Genomic DNA, 16,533 nt, shown 5'->3' on the forward strand with positions numbered 1-16,533 from the left:
TAGGGGAGGAAGGGGAGCCCCCAGATGACGTGGTGGAGTCTGGCTGGGCTCTCCTGTCCCCTTTGCATCCCTGGGCTGGGGTGCGGGTGGGGGTGAAGGGACTTATTATCCAGGGCTCTCAATAGGCTCTTTGTGTGGAGCGGCCAGCAGAGGGAGGGAGAGAGAGAGGGTCAGCGGCCTGCCCTACTGCCACCACCCTCTCTCATAATGTTTCCCAACATCACAGCCCAATGTAAACTGCCCCTGTGTGCTCTAGCTGGGGGTCATGTGTGGTGGGGTAGGGTTGGGTTGGGTGATGACTATTAGAATTGTTAAAATGGTGCCCTGCTTTTTATTCACAAAGTGCACTGGAGAACGTGTTCTACATATGATGTGAGGGTTGGGCAGTGGCGTGGTTCACTGGAATCTGTCTAACCTTTGCCTCTGGTCTTCTTGTCTAGACATTCACAGCCTGGTGTAACTCCCATCTGCGCAAGGCTGGCACACAGATTGACAACATCGAGGAAGACTTCAGGGATGGCCTCAAACTCATGCTGCTATTAGAGGTCATTTCAGGTAACAGACCAGCATTCGTATTAATAACATTTCACATACACACACACACACACACACATGTTCACACAAGCATGGAGAAGCACAGACTGCCAGTGGCTCATATTGAAAATACTTTCCCTGGTCCTTAGTAAATGTTCAGTATAGAATGACTTGAGTAGGACTTTGATGGCAGGCAGTCTGTGTGTATTCTACTGAATGCTCAAGGCCAGCAGAGAGGAGGTGTTAACCAGGCTGCACACATGATGCACAGGCTTACACAGCCACTGCTAGTGCTCTAGCTCCAGTGTCCTGTCAGTGTGCTCCTGGACATGGATATAGACGTCTATATCTAAACCTTTCTATAGTCATGCTCTTCGAGACACAGTGGTGTGAATACCAAGTCATAATATTCTATCTGGAAGATGAACATAAATTCTGGCCCAATTCTTTCACACAGACAAACACACATTTACGCAGTCGGTCTCTAATGGCCTCATTGTATGGTGACGCATGTCACCATTTCTGTCCAAGCTGTTCTGTAGGCTGTCTTGATCTTATCCTGAATGCCTGTCTCACTCACCCTCTTGTTTTATGGCCTTCATAGATATGCCCCAGAATGCAAATCATAAACAGAAGGCCCCTGACATTTCTCTAGGGCAGTGTTGATATATCTGTGAAGTTGGGGAATGGGGAATCTCTCTCTCTTTCTCTCACTCTCTCACTCTCTCACTCTCTCACTCTCTCACTCTCTCGCTCACTCGCTCACTCGCTCTCTCTCTCTCTCTCTCTCTCTCTCTCTCTCTCTCCTCTCTTCTCTCTCACTCTCTCACTCTCTCACTCTCACTCTCTCACTCTCACTCTCTCACTCTCTCACTCTCTCACTCTCTCACTCTCTCACTCTCACTCTCTCACTCTCACTCTCTCACTCTCTCACTCTCTCACTCTCTCACTCTCACTCTCTCACTCTCTCACTCTCTCACTCTCACTCTCTCACTCTCACTCTCTCACTCTCACTCTCTCACTCTCACTCTCTCACTCTCTCACTCTCTCACTCTCACTCTCTCACTCTCTCACTCTCTCACTCTCTCACTCTCACTCTCTCACTCTCTCACTCTCACTCTCTCACTCTCACTCTCTCACTCTCACTTTCTCACTCTCACTCTCTCACTCTCACTCTCTCACTCTCACTCTCTCACTCTCTCACTCTCACTCTCTCACTCTCTCACTCTCTCACTCTCACTCTCTCACTCTCACTCTCTCACTCTCACTCTCTCACTCTCTCACTCTCTCACTCTCTCACTCTCTCACTCTCACTCTCTCACTCTCTCACTCTCACTCTCTCACTCTCACTCTCTCACTCTCACTCTCTCACTCTCACTCTCTCACTCTCTCACTCTCACTCTCTCACTCTCTCACTCTCACTCTCTCACTCTCACTCTCTCACTCTCACTCTCTCACTCTCTCACTCTCACTCTCTCACTCTCACTCTCTCACTCTCACTCTCTCACTCTCACTCTCTCACTCTCACTCTCTCACTCTCACTCTCTCACTCTCACTCTCTCACTCTCTCACTCTCTCACTCTCTCACTCTCACTCTCTCACTCTCACTCTCTCACTCTCACTCTCTCACTCTCTCACTCTCTCACTCTCACTCTCTCACTCTCACTCTCTCACTCTCTCACTCTCTCACTCTCTCACTCTCACTCTCTCACTCTCTCACTCTCTCACTCTCACTCTCTCACTCTCTCACTCTCTCACTCTCACTCTCTCACTCTCTCACTCTGTGTATTCCCGTTTTAGGGCCAAATAACATTGTAATTTAGGTTGTTTTTTAGTGACTTCTTTCCAATAGGCAATGTAGTTTTCCTTTTCATTGTTTGTAATTTGGTTGGGTCTAATTGTTCTTGCTACTGTAACATTGTCCTGGGCCTCAGTGACGTCGGATGGTGTGAGGTCACTGAGTCTCAGGACAAGTTGGCTAAGTGGGCTCCTTCCTATGTTTTGCTCTTGGCTTTTCAGGGCTAGATGGTGGAGTGAGTCGGGGTGGCTCATTTTAATGTGTTGCCAGAAGTTAAGGGCTCTTTTTTGAATGTTGATTAATAGGGGGTATTGGCCTAATTCTGCCCTGCATGCGTTGTTCGGTGTCCATCTCTGTAGCCGGAGGATACTTCTGCAGAACTCTGTATGCAGGGCTTCGGTTGGATGTTTATCCCAGCTTGAAAACTCATACCCCAACCCCCGTACCTCACAGCCATATAGTGCTATTGGCTCTAAATATTTTAATCCAGATTCTAATTGGTAGTTCCAATTTAATTGATCCTTTGATAGCATAAAATGCTCTTTTTGCATTTTCTTTTAGTTCCTTCACAGCCAAGCCAAAGTGTCCAGCTGAAGTTAGGGTTATACCTAAATAGGTGTAGTTGTTTGTACGATCAATTTTGATGTTGCCTATTTTTAAAGTGTTTGCATTTCACTGTAGCTTGGAACATTTTTTGGAAGATAAGTACCTTGGTTTTTTGAGGGTTTATTTTCAGGGCCCATGTCTGGCAGAATTTTGCCAGTACATCCATGTGATGTTTATTTTCGTTTACCTGTTTATCAATGAGGTTGTTTAAGGGTGAAGATGTGGTCTGATGTTCGATGGTCTGGGAGGAATCCAATTTGATTTTTATGCAAGACGTTGTGTTCTGTGAGGTGATCAATTATTCTAGTGTTAATTATGCTGCAGAGCACTTTACCAAGGTTGCTGTTGACACAGATGCCCCTGTAATTGTTTGGGTCGAGCTTGTCACCGCTCTTATGGGCGTGATAAAGTCCTTCATTCCAGGAATCAGGGAAGTAACACATATTTAATATAAGATTGAAGAGTTTTAGAATAGCCAATTTAAACTTTACGTCTGAATGTCTCTCTCTCCCTCTCCCTCTCCCTCTCCCTCTCCCTCCCTCCCCTCTCCCCTCCCTCTCTCTCTCTCTCTCTCTCTCTCTCTCTCTCTCTCTCTCTCTCTCTCCACATACCTGCTCTTGTGTTGCTGCTCTTGGGTGAAAATGCAGTTCTTTCATGGGAATTTGTCTTTGCTCATTGGTTTGTCTCCTTTTGTAGGGGAGAGGTTACCCAAGCCAGAGAGAGGCAAGATGAGAGTTCACAAGATCAATAATGTCAACAAAGCACTGGACTTCATTGCCAGCAAGGGGGTCAAGCTGGTGTCCATCGGTGCAGAAGGTCTGTATCAAGTCATATATAACACACACACACAGTATATATTTCTCTCTGTGTACAAGTTTACAAGCTTACACTTGAGTGTGTGTCATATGTCATGCATGGTTGTGTTTGCACCATTTGTCCTAATAGCTGCACGTGTGTTGTTGATGTAGATTTGTCTAACTGTATGGTCTATTTGGATGTGTTGGCCACATATATTATATAACACTCTTTTCCCATCTGTGCAAATGCAAAACCTTGTGCAGGTCAATATAAGGGTTTAGTCAGCACTAATTTACGTTCCCCTCTATACTTGGTAGAGACTAACTGACCAACTCAACTGGCATTCCAGCCACCTAGCCTACATTTTTCATTCTTTCCTGTACACATGCAGACATACACACAAACATGCAAAGGGTCCAGCTTGTCCCAGTTATGTCAATGCCATAATGTCTTACAAGTAAACATGTTCAACAAAACACTTATTTATTTCACAACTTACTGTCAAGTCATTGAGTCTGAAACGGAGTGAGGGAGCAAGAGTGTCTAATATGGGCAGCCGTGGACCACTGGTTAGCACTCTGGACTTGTAACCGGAGGGTTGCCGGTTCGAGCCCTGACCAGTTGGCCGCGGCTGAAGTGCCCTTGAGCAAGGCACCTAACCCCTCACTGCTCCCCGAGCGCCGCCGTTGAAGCAGGCAGCTCACTGCGCCGGGATTAGTGTGTGCTTCACCTCACTGTGTGCTGAGTGTGTTTCACTAATTCACCGATTGGGTTAAAAGCAGAGACCAAATTTCCCTCACGGGATCAAAAAAGTATATATGCTAATTTATGTGTAAGTGTGGTGGTGGGGTGCAGGGATCTTCAGTGGGCCTTCAGTGTCAGAGCAAGGACAGGGAGCTGTTGAGTGGTGTGTTGACAGTGTGGCTGTGACCTTTCGCTCCCCCATCACAGTGACAAAGTGCCTCACTGGCACGCTCCATCACCCCTCATTCCAATGGCATTACCACTGAAGATGCCAAGCCCCACTCACTGCAGCCGGACAGCGCAGTGACCAGACCCACTCAGAGCTCAGTCTGATCATCTGAAAGGTCAAGCTTTGGAACACGACAAAACAATAACGTTGAGTGTGGGATGGGAGAAATGGAGAAATTCAGAGAACAATGAAGTAGAGGAAGGAAATTGGAAATGGAAATTGATGAGAGGGGGTTTTCAAAGGTGTCCCTGTCATGCATGGGGTCAGTGATCTCTGTGCTGACACCATGCATTATTTAGAGTTATTAGAGTTGGAAATCTATTTGACTGTTTATATGCCCCTATGAACTATAGCTGCCTGTTGCCTGTTCAGCTGGAACATCTGAAAATGCCCACTTACATAAACATGGACCATTCTTTGCTCCAAATGTACCTTCACAAAACCCAGTTCTAATGTGGGCTATGTTGTTTACAGAAATTGTGGATGGCAATGCGAAGATGACCCTGGGAATGATCTGGACAATCATCCTCCGTTTCGCCATCCAGGATATCTCCGTGGAAGGCAAGAACGTCCCCGCCATCATCTGCACAGCTATCCTTCTCTCCCCCTTGTTCTGCCTTCCTGTCTCTCTGTCCTGATAAGTCATCCCATCTGTCCTGTGGAGATCTGTTCTGTGGGACCTCTTGAGAGCTTGTGAATGTACTCGCAGGAAATGGTTGTTTTTACTTAAGGGACCCATGGCCACCCAGACGGCAAGAATGTGTCCTGCATTTGGTTCATGTCCCCCCCCACACCCCCGTCTTTCTCTCTGCTTCTCCACCCTATACACACACAGCTGCACGCCTGGGTCAGTGGGAAGTGGAGTGGAAATACAGCAGCCTTAATTCACCTTCTGTGTGTGTGTGTGTGTGTGTGTGTAAACATGTGAATACTAACAAATGTATTTTGACAAATGGGAGTATGCCATGTTTCTAGCCTGTTACTCGCATGGTAGAACTGAATAGAAGTTTTATACACAAACTCACTGTCATCTTCCATTACCCAATGGTACTGTTGCACATTCCTTCTAACTTCCTGTTGGTATGGTGACCTCTACAAGCATTCCCCTAAGTATTTACAAGTATTCAAGTAAGCCTCGTTTGTTGTGTGCCTTGCGGTAAATTCTGATCTCGGTGGTAAACATTGTGGAATGCATATCTTGTTGTCCTCGCAAGGCAAGTCAGTTTTATTTTTGCAACCCAAAGCGAGAGTAAGAGGGCAATGTGCCTCCATCCCTCCATCCCTCCAATCTTCATACCCTTCTTATCCATCCCTCCCTCAGAAACCTCTGCCAAAGAGGGCTTGTTGCTGTGGTGTCAGAGGAAGACTGCTCCCTACAAGAACGTCAATGTGCAGAACTTCCATATCAGGTACATAGCATTAGAGTATGCCCATTAGATGTTGAAATCTGGTCTAATATGTCCCACACATTTTCTTTGTCCCCTTTTTCACTTGGTTCCATCTCACATATCCTCTACCTCTTTTTTGCTCTTTCTCTCTCTCAGCTGGAAGGATGGGCTGGCCTTCAACGCGCTCATCCATAGACACAGACCTGAGTTGATTGACTATGACAAACTTAGAAAGGTGAGAGTGATGCTTTTACAAAAGAGACCCATTCTTCCAAGACCCTAGGAGTTGTAAAGAGAAGGCTGCTTTGACCTCAGTAATTTATTAAGTAATATAACAGTACAATCAAAGACCATGAGCAGATCTAAGTATCTGATTACACCAGGAACTACACTGAATATGTCTTTGTAAATAAAGATGTTCTCACTTTGGTTAAAGGTAGGTTAATTGGTGCTGAATGATGACGCATTTGTTTATTTTTCTTAGCAGTAATTTACATTATATTTGAACCAAATACCAAACAAAACACCAGAGATGGGGCTCACCCCTTTTTTAGTGTCCCCCGAGTAGTGTTCTGTTTTTGTAGTGTTCTGTTTTTGAGCAAGGGTTGTGTTTTTTGTAAATCCCTTACCATCGTTTACTCTATCTGCTCTTTGCCTACGAAATTAACAGCTTTTATCCAAGTCTGTTGTTAATATTGTGATCTTAATTTCAGTTTGATGTAGGAAGTCTGTTTTATCAGAGTTCTGTTCTCTGCTGTCTCTTCTCCTTGCTTAGGATGATCCAGTGCACAACCTGAATAATGCTTTTGAAGTGGCCGAGAAATACCTTGACATCCCAAAGATGTTGGATGCAGAAGGTACATCTTTTCCACCCCATTCTCTGTCCCTTCTGTTTATGGCATCACCCATGTGGTGTTGGTGTGGTGTATTATGAGTATGATGTTATTATTTGGGGTGTGTGTTTGCTGATCATTGATCCTCACCCTTTAAAAAGAATAAATGCAGCTTTTATACTGCTAATGTAACACAGTGTATATCCCCAGCAGCTGTTAGACAGCACTGTTTCCTTCAGTGTCATAACAGCTGTACTGTAGCATTAGCATGTGAGTGTGTGTGTGTGTGTCCGTCTGTGTCTGTCTGACTGACTGACGGACTGATAATCTGTCTGACTGTATGTGTGCATGTGTCCATGTGTCTGGCATCCCTCAGTCCTACAGGTATCTAACTCTCCCTCGATCACACTGACTGTGTCCCTGGCCCGTCTCTGTCTGCCTGTCTGTGTATCCACCTGTCTGTCTGTGTGTGTATGTAACTGTCGTCTCCCTCCAGACATAGTGAACACTGCCCGCCCTGATGAGAAAGCCATTATGACCTATGTGTCCAGTTTCTACCATGCCTTCTCTGGAGCCCAGAAGGTACCCCCAACCCAGCCTTCCCTGGCCAGTCTAACCCTTAACCCTTAACCCCTCACCTCTGAACCTTGAACCTTGCCCTCTGCCACATCAGCAGCTCATCCCCCTCTTGCAGCATGGCTTTCTCCTCCAGCATTGGGATGGGCTAGGACTCAAAATGGTCGGGACACCAGCTGGTGTTTATAGCACACACATGTAAAGACCATTGCACACTGCGCACACTGAGACAATGATTGCTAAAGTACACTCTTCAAGTGCACACACACAATACTGAACTGCACCCATTCACTCATCAACAGACACAGTTTTGTACATCCACTGCTTTCCCATCACACCTCAGCCATAGCCTACACTCATACAGGAAGTTGACATGTCAGTGGCAGGTGAACAAGATCAATCAACAGGCCTCTCATTAATGGTAGTTTTTGTGAAGCTTTTTGTATTTGCAGTAACAGAGCCATTGCTTATGCTGTTAGTTAAGGACTAACAAAGATAGAGAGATTGAGATAGTGAATGAATCTGTAGTACATGTGAATGTGGAGCTGTGTCCAGATTCTGTACCTATTCTCCACCTCACTCCACATTCAGACACTCATTGTAATGCGAAAAGAGCTCTGGAGGCACCCGCTGAGCGACTCTTAATGTGAACAGTGATGAAGGGAGTGTGACCAAGCTAGACAGTAAACACACAGGCTATTGAAAGCTGCTGCCAGAACCTCTATTAGAACAAGAGCATATTTAGAATTCCACAATAGAATTCGGTTTGCAGGACAGATTAATCAGAGGAATCAGCGTGTGTATGTGTGAGAGAGAGAAAAAACCTGGATGTGTGTCCCGACCCGCTCTTCATGGTCCAAGACAAAGCTCTGAGGGTAGTTTCTCCCTTTCGGTGTGTCACCATGGTAACCTTGCAGCTACTCCACAACCCTTCTCTTGTGCCCATGCCACCCTGTGCGTACAGTAAGAGGGCCTGGGAGGGGGGGTGGCATAGGCTGTGTCAGCTGTGGATTCAACACTGTACCACCACCACCACTGCACCTGCCTACCCCACCCCACCCCACCCCCCCCCCCCCCCCTCCCATTACCCCACCCAACTGTGTGTGGGGGGGCAACTTTGGCTTTGGGTAGCTTAGCTTCATTGCCTCTCTCTCTTTCTCTCTCTCTCTCTCTTTCCCCCACTTCTCTCTCTCTCTCTCTCTCTCTCTCTCTCTCTCTCTCTCTCTCCTCTATCTCTGGTGTTCTGTGGTGCTCTGCTCTCCTGTGCTCTGCTCACCGCCCGGCTGTGCTGTAGACATCGTGGGCACACTGCGGCCTGATGAGAAGGCCATCATGACCTATGTCTCCTGCTTCTATCACGCCTTCTCTGGCGCCCAGAAGGTGAGGACCCCTCTTCTCTCCCCCTGTGCCTCTGTGGCTGGGCAGCAGCCCACTCTATCCTGTGGGGGGTGCTGCAGAGGCCAGGGAGGACACTGCCACAGGCTTGATACTTTCACCCCTTTCCTTTCAACATGCCTCTTCTCAATAAACTGTAGGTTGCTCTGCTGTGCTCCCTGATGCTGCTTTGTCAGCCCAAATGTGATGTGGCATTCAATATATAACTTTCTTCACAAACCTGAAGGATAAGCCACAGATTTTTTGACATGAACGGTCTGGATCAACAGCCATTACCCAAAAGGAGTAATTATTATTTTGTGTCAAAAACACATTCAGAGGGAAAGCCCATTGGAAGCACAGCAGAAAGCCAGAATGTATATTATTGTTGTCTATTATTATTGTTGTTTGTAAATGCAGCTTGTTAAAATATGTATTGTCAGGAGTTGGACTGTTAAGACTATTCAGTAATGTAGTTTTAAATGCTTTCTGTTTCAGAATGTAGTTATAATCCATAGACAGCAGGAGGAAGTGCATTAAAGCGGTACAGCACAAATGGCTTTAACAGCCTTGTTGTAAAGCATGTTTCTGAAAGCACAGTGTGTTTCTCGTTTTTATAAAGGCAGCATCCACAGGGTTGGACTAACCAAACAGTAGTTGTTGACAGCATGATGCACTTATCTGATATGCAAAACATTTGGGATTGTTTTTATAACCCACGCTTGCGGTTTGGTGTGTGTGTGTGTGTGTGTGTGTGTGTGTGTGTGTGTGTGTGTGTGCGCGCGCGCGCGCGTGTGTTGACATAACGGACAGTGTGCACACGTAAGTGAGGGTATGAGTTGTCAATGAGTGCGTGAGTGTGCATGGTCTGCCGGTTACTGACTCACCTTGATGCGTCATGCTGAGGGATTGAGTGTGTGTTGCTAGCTCACTACATGCCCCCATTTAGACCCTTGGTTTGTGTGGATACTCCTGAAACTCTGCCTCAGGCTTCTAAGAGCACACATGCAAATCTTTGCTTGAGCTGCCTGTCATAAATCCTATTGGTTTTGTAAGTGCCTGTCAGTCTGCCCAAAGGATTCCCCAGCAGTGCTAAAGGCATCCACAGCTGGCAAGCCAAGGGAGATTTGGGTGGGCAGTGGCCAGTCTGCATTTGATTGCTACTTACTTGTGTTAACTAGTGCTAGCTGGGGGTGAGGGCAGGACTAGGCCTTATGACAGACGGTGGAAGCATTGCTTCATGTCCTGTGTGGAGACCAGTGCTCTTCTGTCAGACCGTAGGAAGAAAAAAATGGCTTGTGGATTATTCTCACAGCTGTTTCATTAGTGTGCTTTGTTGTTACTGGATTTTATGATTATGTAATTGCTCAAGTATTGGATTCTTAAAAGGGAAATTCTGATTCATTTTGACAGGTGAGCAAACGGATAATCTTTGGCCATAGTCCTCATGTGGATAAAGTAGCATCTCGGAAATGTATTCTTTAGGGATGGGTTATGTGAAAAACTGTTTCCCTTAAACTTTACTGACTGATTCTCATTTGTGATAGGCTGAAACGGCAGCCAATAGGATCTGTAAGGTCTTGGCTGTCAATCAGGAGAATGAACACCTAATGGAGGACTATGAGAAACTGGCCAGTGATGTGAGTACATTTCTGACTTTGCTGTTTTTGATTTGTTTTGTTTTGTTTTATTACTCGGTTCACTTGGAACTGGGTTTTACCTGTATGCTTTTTCTTTATTAAGAAAATGGATATGTGAAATGATGGAATGCCAAACAGTCTGTTGTCAACCAAAGATTAACAAGGGGGATTATATCATCCTCTCTCCTGCTGTTTTTTAATCTCCCTTACACCACCCCCCGTCCCCCTCTTCTAGCTGCTGGAGTGGATCCGCAGGACCATCCCCTGGCTGGAGAACCGTGCCCCGGAGAAGACCATGGCTGAGATGCAGCAGAAGCTGGAGGACTTCCGCGACTACCGCCGCGTGCACAAGCCGCCCAAGGTTCAGGAGAAATGCCAGCTGGAGATCAACTTCAACACGCTGCAGACCAAGCTGCGCCTGAGCAACCGGCCTGCCTTCATGCCCTCGGAGGGACGCATGGTGTCTGTAAGTCCCTCAGCTGCACACAGTCCTATCAGCACACCGGACAGGACCACTGGAACACATGTTTGAGCACAGTGACTTTCAACTGAGTGACATTCACCTGCATGGATAAACCAGTGGGGTTCAATAACAATCACTGTAATATCAGTGGTCATATTCAGAATGTAGCATGTGGCTTTTGTGGTAGCAACAGTCCTGTTTTGGTCTGGGCGAGCTCAGTCACGGTTGTTTGTGAGAGTGGATCCTGAGCCTCGGCTTCTGTTCTTCTCCTGCAGGACATTAATGGATCCTGGCACAAGCTGGAGGGGGCTGAGAAGGGCTACGAGGAGTGGCTTCTCAATGAGATCCGCCGCTTGGAGAGGCTAGACCACTTGGCTGAGAAGTTCCGTCAGAAAGCTACTATCCACGAGTCCTGGACCGATGGTGAGGAAGTCTTCCATCATCCTCTGTCAACACTGTGTTTGCCTCATGCCCAACTGGGGTTTCAAGCCCCTTCAAAACATCTGAACAACTGCTTTTGTGGGCCATATTTGTGGGTGTTTAGGTAAAGAGGCGATGTTGACCCAGAAGGACTTTGAGACGGCCTCCCTGTCTGAGGTGAAGGCTCTGCTCAAGAAACACGAGGCCTTTGAGAGCGACCTGGCTGCACACCAGGACCGGGTGGAACAGATTGCTGCCATCGCCCAGGAGCTCAAGTAAGACTGAGGGAGAATGAGGAGTGGGGAGGCAAAGATGGATTCAGAGGGGGGTGGCAGGGATGGAAACGAGTTGTGAGGATGTGAATCCCTGTTGTGTTGAATACTGTTCCCCCTTGTCCACAGTGAGCTGGACTACTATGACTCCCCAAGTGTGAATGCACGTTGTCAGAAGATCTGCGAGCAGTGGGATATCCTGGGCTCCCTCACCCAGAATCGCAGAGAAGCTCTGGAGGTAAGACTCCTCAGTGTCCTCAGTATGCTCACACAAACCATTTCCCAGATTCTCCCTCGACATCCACGCTGCCTCTCAGATATGTATCCAGGGAGACAGATTCTCACATGTAGGCCATCATGACCAGATGTAATGAATTTCAATGTATGTATGTATGTATGTATGTATGTATGTATGTATGTATGTATGTATGTATGTATGTATGTATGTATGTATGTATGTATGTATGTATGTATGTATGTATGTATGTATGTATGTATGTATGTATGTATGTATGTATGTATGTATGTATGTATGTATGTATGTATGTATGTATGTAATGTATGTATGTATGTATGTATGTATGTATGTATGTATGTATGTATGTATGTATGTATGTATGTATGTATGCATGTATGTATGTATGTATGTATGTATGTATGTATGTATGTATGTATGTATGTATGTATGTATGTATGTATGTATGTATGTATGTATGTATGTATGTATGTATGTATGTATGTATGTATGTATGTATGTATGTATGTATGTATGTATGTATGTATGTATGTATGTATGTATGTATGTATGTATGTATGTATGTATGTATGTATGTATGTATGTATGTATGTATGTATGTATGTATGTATGTATGTATGTATGTATGTATGTATGTATGTATGTATGTATGTATGTATGTAATGTATGTATGTATGTATGTATGTATGTATGTATGTATGTAATGTATGTATGTATGCAATGTATGTATGTATGTATGTAATGTATGTATGTATGTATGTATGTATGTATGTATGTATGTATGTATGTATGTATGTATGTATGTATGTATGTATGTATGTATGTATGTATGTATGTATGTATGTATGTATGTATGTATGTATGTATGTATGTATGCTGTATGTATGTATGTATGTATGTATGTATGTATGTATGTATGTATGTATGTATGTATGTATGTATGTATGTATGTATGTATGTATGTATGAATGTATGTATGTATGTATGTATGTATGTATGTATGTATGTATGTATGTATGTATGTATGTATGTATGTATGTATGTATGTATGTATGTATGTATGTATGTATGTATGTATGTATGTATGTATGTATGTATGTATGTATGTATGTATGTATGTATGTATGTATGTATGTATGTATGTATGTATGTATGTATGTATGTATGTATGTATGTATGTATGTATGTATGTATGTATGTATGTATGTATGTATGTATGTATGTATGTATGTATGTATGTATGTATGTATAAAAAAATATAACTTGAATAAGTTGAAAAACCGCTTTCCCACAAACAGCGGACAGAGAAGCAGTTGGAGTCCATTGATGAACTGTACCTTGAGTATGCCAAGAGGGCAGCGCCTTTCAACAACTGGATGGAGGGAGCTATGGAGGACCTGCAGGATATGTTCATTGTGCACAACATCGAGGAGATCCAGGTGCGACGGTTTTAATAGCCTTTTCTCTGGTCACTTGGATTGGTGCGCTGCCCTACATAGAATCCTACTAGCCTCAGGAGACTATGCACAGTGCTTTGAGTTGTATTCAGCCTTGTGTGGAGAAGACGGCAATCTATGTCTGATAACTATGTGTAAACTGCTAGACTCTAGAGTAGGTAGGCAAGTGGCTGTTAACCATGGGACAATCACTCTAGTATTATCAGATAGATTTGCTTTCTGAGTCACAGCAACTGCGTAGAGGAAAATCACAATATGTTAAGTGACTTAAGATTGACCGTCTTTGCCCCCCACCACTTAGCCCTCTTTCTCTCTGTCCCATGATTCCTTCCTCATCTGTAGGGGTTGATTACAGCTCATGAGCAGTTTAAATCAACTCTCCCTGAGGCCAACAAGGAGCGGGAGGCCATTCAGGCCATCCAGGCTGAGGTGCAAAAGATTGCCCAGTACAACGGCATCAAGCTGGCTGGAGCCAATCCCTACACTTCCATCACTCCCGAGAGCATTGACAACAAATGGGACAAGGTAAGTGTGTTTGGGCTTAGCGGAACATTCAAAAAAAATACAACGCTAACAAGTACCCCCTCACACACAAATGCACAGTCGAGACTGCCACTGATTTATTGCTGACTCTGGTGCCCTCTTGTGTTTGACATGTGCAGGTGCAGCAACTGGTGCCCCAGCGTGACCAGGCTCTCCAGGAGGAGCTTGGACGCCAGCAGTCTAATGATCATTTGCGGCGCCAGTTTGCCAACCAGGCAAACATTGTTGGACCGTGGATTCAGAACAAGATGGAGGTAAAGGAAAACAAATGTGTTCAATCTGATTTGAGTTTTATATAGATTAAGTTTTTATATATATATATATATATATATATATATATATATATATATATATATATATATATATATTTATTTATTTATTTATTTATTTATTTATTTGACCAATGCTTACATATGATTGTGTATTGTAGGAGATTGGTAGGATATCCATTGAGATGAATGGAACACTGGAGGATCAGCTGACCCACCTGAGGCAGTATGAGCAGAGCATCATTGAGTACAAGCCCAACATCGACCAGCTGGAGGGAGACCATCAGCTTATTCAGGAGGCCCTCATATTTGACAACAAATACACTTCCTACACCATGGAGGTACATGGCTAAGTTGCTGTCAGCTCTGCTTCCCCCCTTTTTTTTATCCTGTCATCTGAAATCCTCTGTAAATCGTAACTGAGTACAATTTTGATGCAGCACCTGCGGGTTGGCTGGGAGCAACTGCTCACTACCATTGCACGCACCATCAATGAGATCGAGAACCAGATACTCACACGCGACGCCAAGGGTATCAGCCAGGAACAGCTGCATGAGTACCGTGCTTCCTTCAACCACTTTGATAAGGTCAGAAGAGCCATCAGTGTGTGTGTGTGTGTCGAGGATGGAGAGTGTGCAAGTGGCTACTCAAGGTTACCTTCACCTGGAATTCCATATTGTGTGACCATATTAATGTGCTTTTCAAGTGTTTGTTTATGTAGCTCAGCTGATAAAGAATAAAGATTTGATTCAGTCGTAACCCACATACTGATGCTTTTGAAATGTACACATGTTATTGTGAAGGTCTGAAGTGAAGGACTTAATGTATGACATGTAATTGTGTGAGGGGGGGAGGGAGGTGGACCAGAGTACTCGCATGTAAGGGTAGAGGCATGCCAGCTGCCAATCCTTCACCTAATGCATCCCCTGCACATTCTTTCATCTCCGCACCATAGTCTGAGACTTTAGAGGACAAGCTGAACAAGGACACCCCATTTGAATGCTAAATATGCCTGCATGCATATTGTCTTCACATTAAGACAGAAAAGTACTTTGTACTTAGCAGTAAAACAAATCTATGTTCTAACCATAGGAGTCCATGTTTTAGCTAGTGTGTGAATGCTTCCCAGGCAGTAAGATCCCAGATTAACATCCCATTATTTGTCTCCATCTTGTCTACCATGGGAACTGCATCTCTGTGCATGCTGTGATGTCCTGTGATCACCTGACCACCTTCATCCATCATCCCTGAACACTGCTGCCCTCCCCCATCTCATGACTGGTCCATCACCTTCCTGATCACTTGACACCTGCCCTGTCACTCGTTGGTTGCTTGGTCGCTGGAATGATTTCCAGGACCACAGTGGTGCTCTGATGGCTGAGGAGTTCAAGGCCTGCCTGATCAGTCTGGGGTACGATGTGGAGAACGACAAACAGGTAACAAATGGCGTCCGAGCAAGTTCCTGCTCCTCAGGGGCAACTAGCCGCATGCTACACTTTCTGATGGGTGCTGCTGCCCCCCCTTGCACCTGCAACGTCCACACACTCACGCACTTGCACTGGGGCCTGCTACTGCTCCACCTGCTGGTCTGTTGGGGTATGCCACTTGGTTGTGGTGCTTTTCTTTAACTCTGCTGTTTTTTTCCCCCCTTCTCACTTTCTGCTTCCATAACTCATCTCAACATACCCTTCCTGGCTTTACTCCTCCTCCAATACCAACTCTCTCTATCATTACGTTTTTTATCTTTCCATTCCTTTGGCTGGCCCTCTTTCCATACCTCTATCCTTTCATCCTGTGCATCCCTCACTCCCTGCGTTAACAGAAGCGCACAGGGATGATGGACTCGGACGATTTCCGCGCCCTGCTGATAGCCACCGGCAACAGCCTGGTACTGCTGCTTTCTCTCTGCCTTGCTCTCTCTTTCTCTCGCTCTCTCTGATCTCCCTCTCCTGCTCTGCCATGTCTTACTATAATGCTGTTTACACATTACTTTTTCATGTAAGTGCTAATATCCACATCAATTTAAGAATACAGAAGGTTGTTATTAAAAACAAAGAATTTTCCTGAATCGTCCTGTATGGCTCTTCTTTGCGTCAAACTTCTTGATGTGCAGGGTGATGCTGAGTTTGCACGCATCATGGGCATTGTGGATCCCAACAACAGTGGAGCAGTCACCTTCCAGGCCTTTATCGATTTCATGTCCAGAGAGACAACCGACACCGATACGGCCGACCAGGTTATCGCCTCCTTCAAGATTCTGGCTGGTGACAAGGTAAACACACTCTTTGTTTGTGTGCATGTGTGTTTTAGAGGATGATGTGCTCACTCACTGG

At 45.1% G+C, this 16,533-nt stretch overlaps 1 protein-coding gene across 5 annotated transcripts in view; it reads left to right on the plus strand.

The window, feature by feature from the left end:
- The window catches only part of actn4 (actinin, alpha 4), a 35,412-nt gene that overhangs the window by 16,726 nt on the left and 2,153 nt on the right, over window positions 1–16,533 (plus strand). Inside the window, exons 2-21 of one of the 5 annotated variants that reach the window (XM_048264189.1) lie at window positions 441–555; window positions 3,635–3,754; window positions 5,184–5,270; window positions 6,031–6,118; window positions 6,254–6,332; window positions 6,873–6,954; window positions 7,427–7,512; window positions 10,428–10,520; window positions 10,756–10,986; window positions 11,259–11,406; window positions 11,528–11,678; window positions 11,805–11,913; window positions 13,230–13,370; window positions 13,731–13,913; window positions 14,051–14,185; window positions 14,362–14,541; window positions 14,641–14,787; window positions 15,556–15,636; window positions 16,023–16,088; window positions 16,314–16,472. In XM_048264189.1, the coding sequence (XP_048120146.1) occupies window positions 441–555; window positions 3,635–3,754; window positions 5,184–5,270; window positions 6,031–6,118; window positions 6,254–6,332; window positions 6,873–6,954; window positions 7,427–7,512; window positions 10,428–10,520; window positions 10,756–10,986; window positions 11,259–11,406; window positions 11,528–11,678; window positions 11,805–11,913; window positions 13,230–13,370; window positions 13,731–13,913; window positions 14,051–14,185; window positions 14,362–14,541; window positions 14,641–14,787; window positions 15,556–15,636; window positions 16,023–16,088; window positions 16,314–16,472 (2,481 nt within the window). Of the gene's footprint in view, window positions 1–440; window positions 556–3,634; window positions 3,755–5,183; window positions 5,271–6,030; window positions 6,119–6,253; window positions 6,333–6,872; window positions 6,955–7,426; window positions 7,513–8,800; window positions 8,887–10,427; window positions 10,521–10,755; window positions 10,987–11,258; window positions 11,407–11,527; window positions 11,679–11,804; window positions 11,914–13,229; window positions 13,371–13,730; window positions 13,914–14,050; window positions 14,186–14,361; window positions 14,542–14,640; window positions 14,788–15,555; window positions 15,637–16,022; window positions 16,089–16,313; window positions 16,473–16,533 lie in introns of all 5 variants that reach the window. The other 4 variants (XM_048264188.1, XM_048264187.1, XM_048264185.1 and 1 more) reach the window with 4 other exon arrangements.

The sequence above is a fragment of the Alosa alosa genome, chromosome 15, assembly GCF_017589495.1.
Source record: "Alosa alosa isolate M-15738 ecotype Scorff River chromosome 15, AALO_Geno_1.1, whole genome shotgun sequence".
Classification (NCBI taxonomy): Eukaryota; Metazoa; Chordata; class Actinopteri; order Clupeiformes; family Clupeidae; genus Alosa; species Alosa alosa.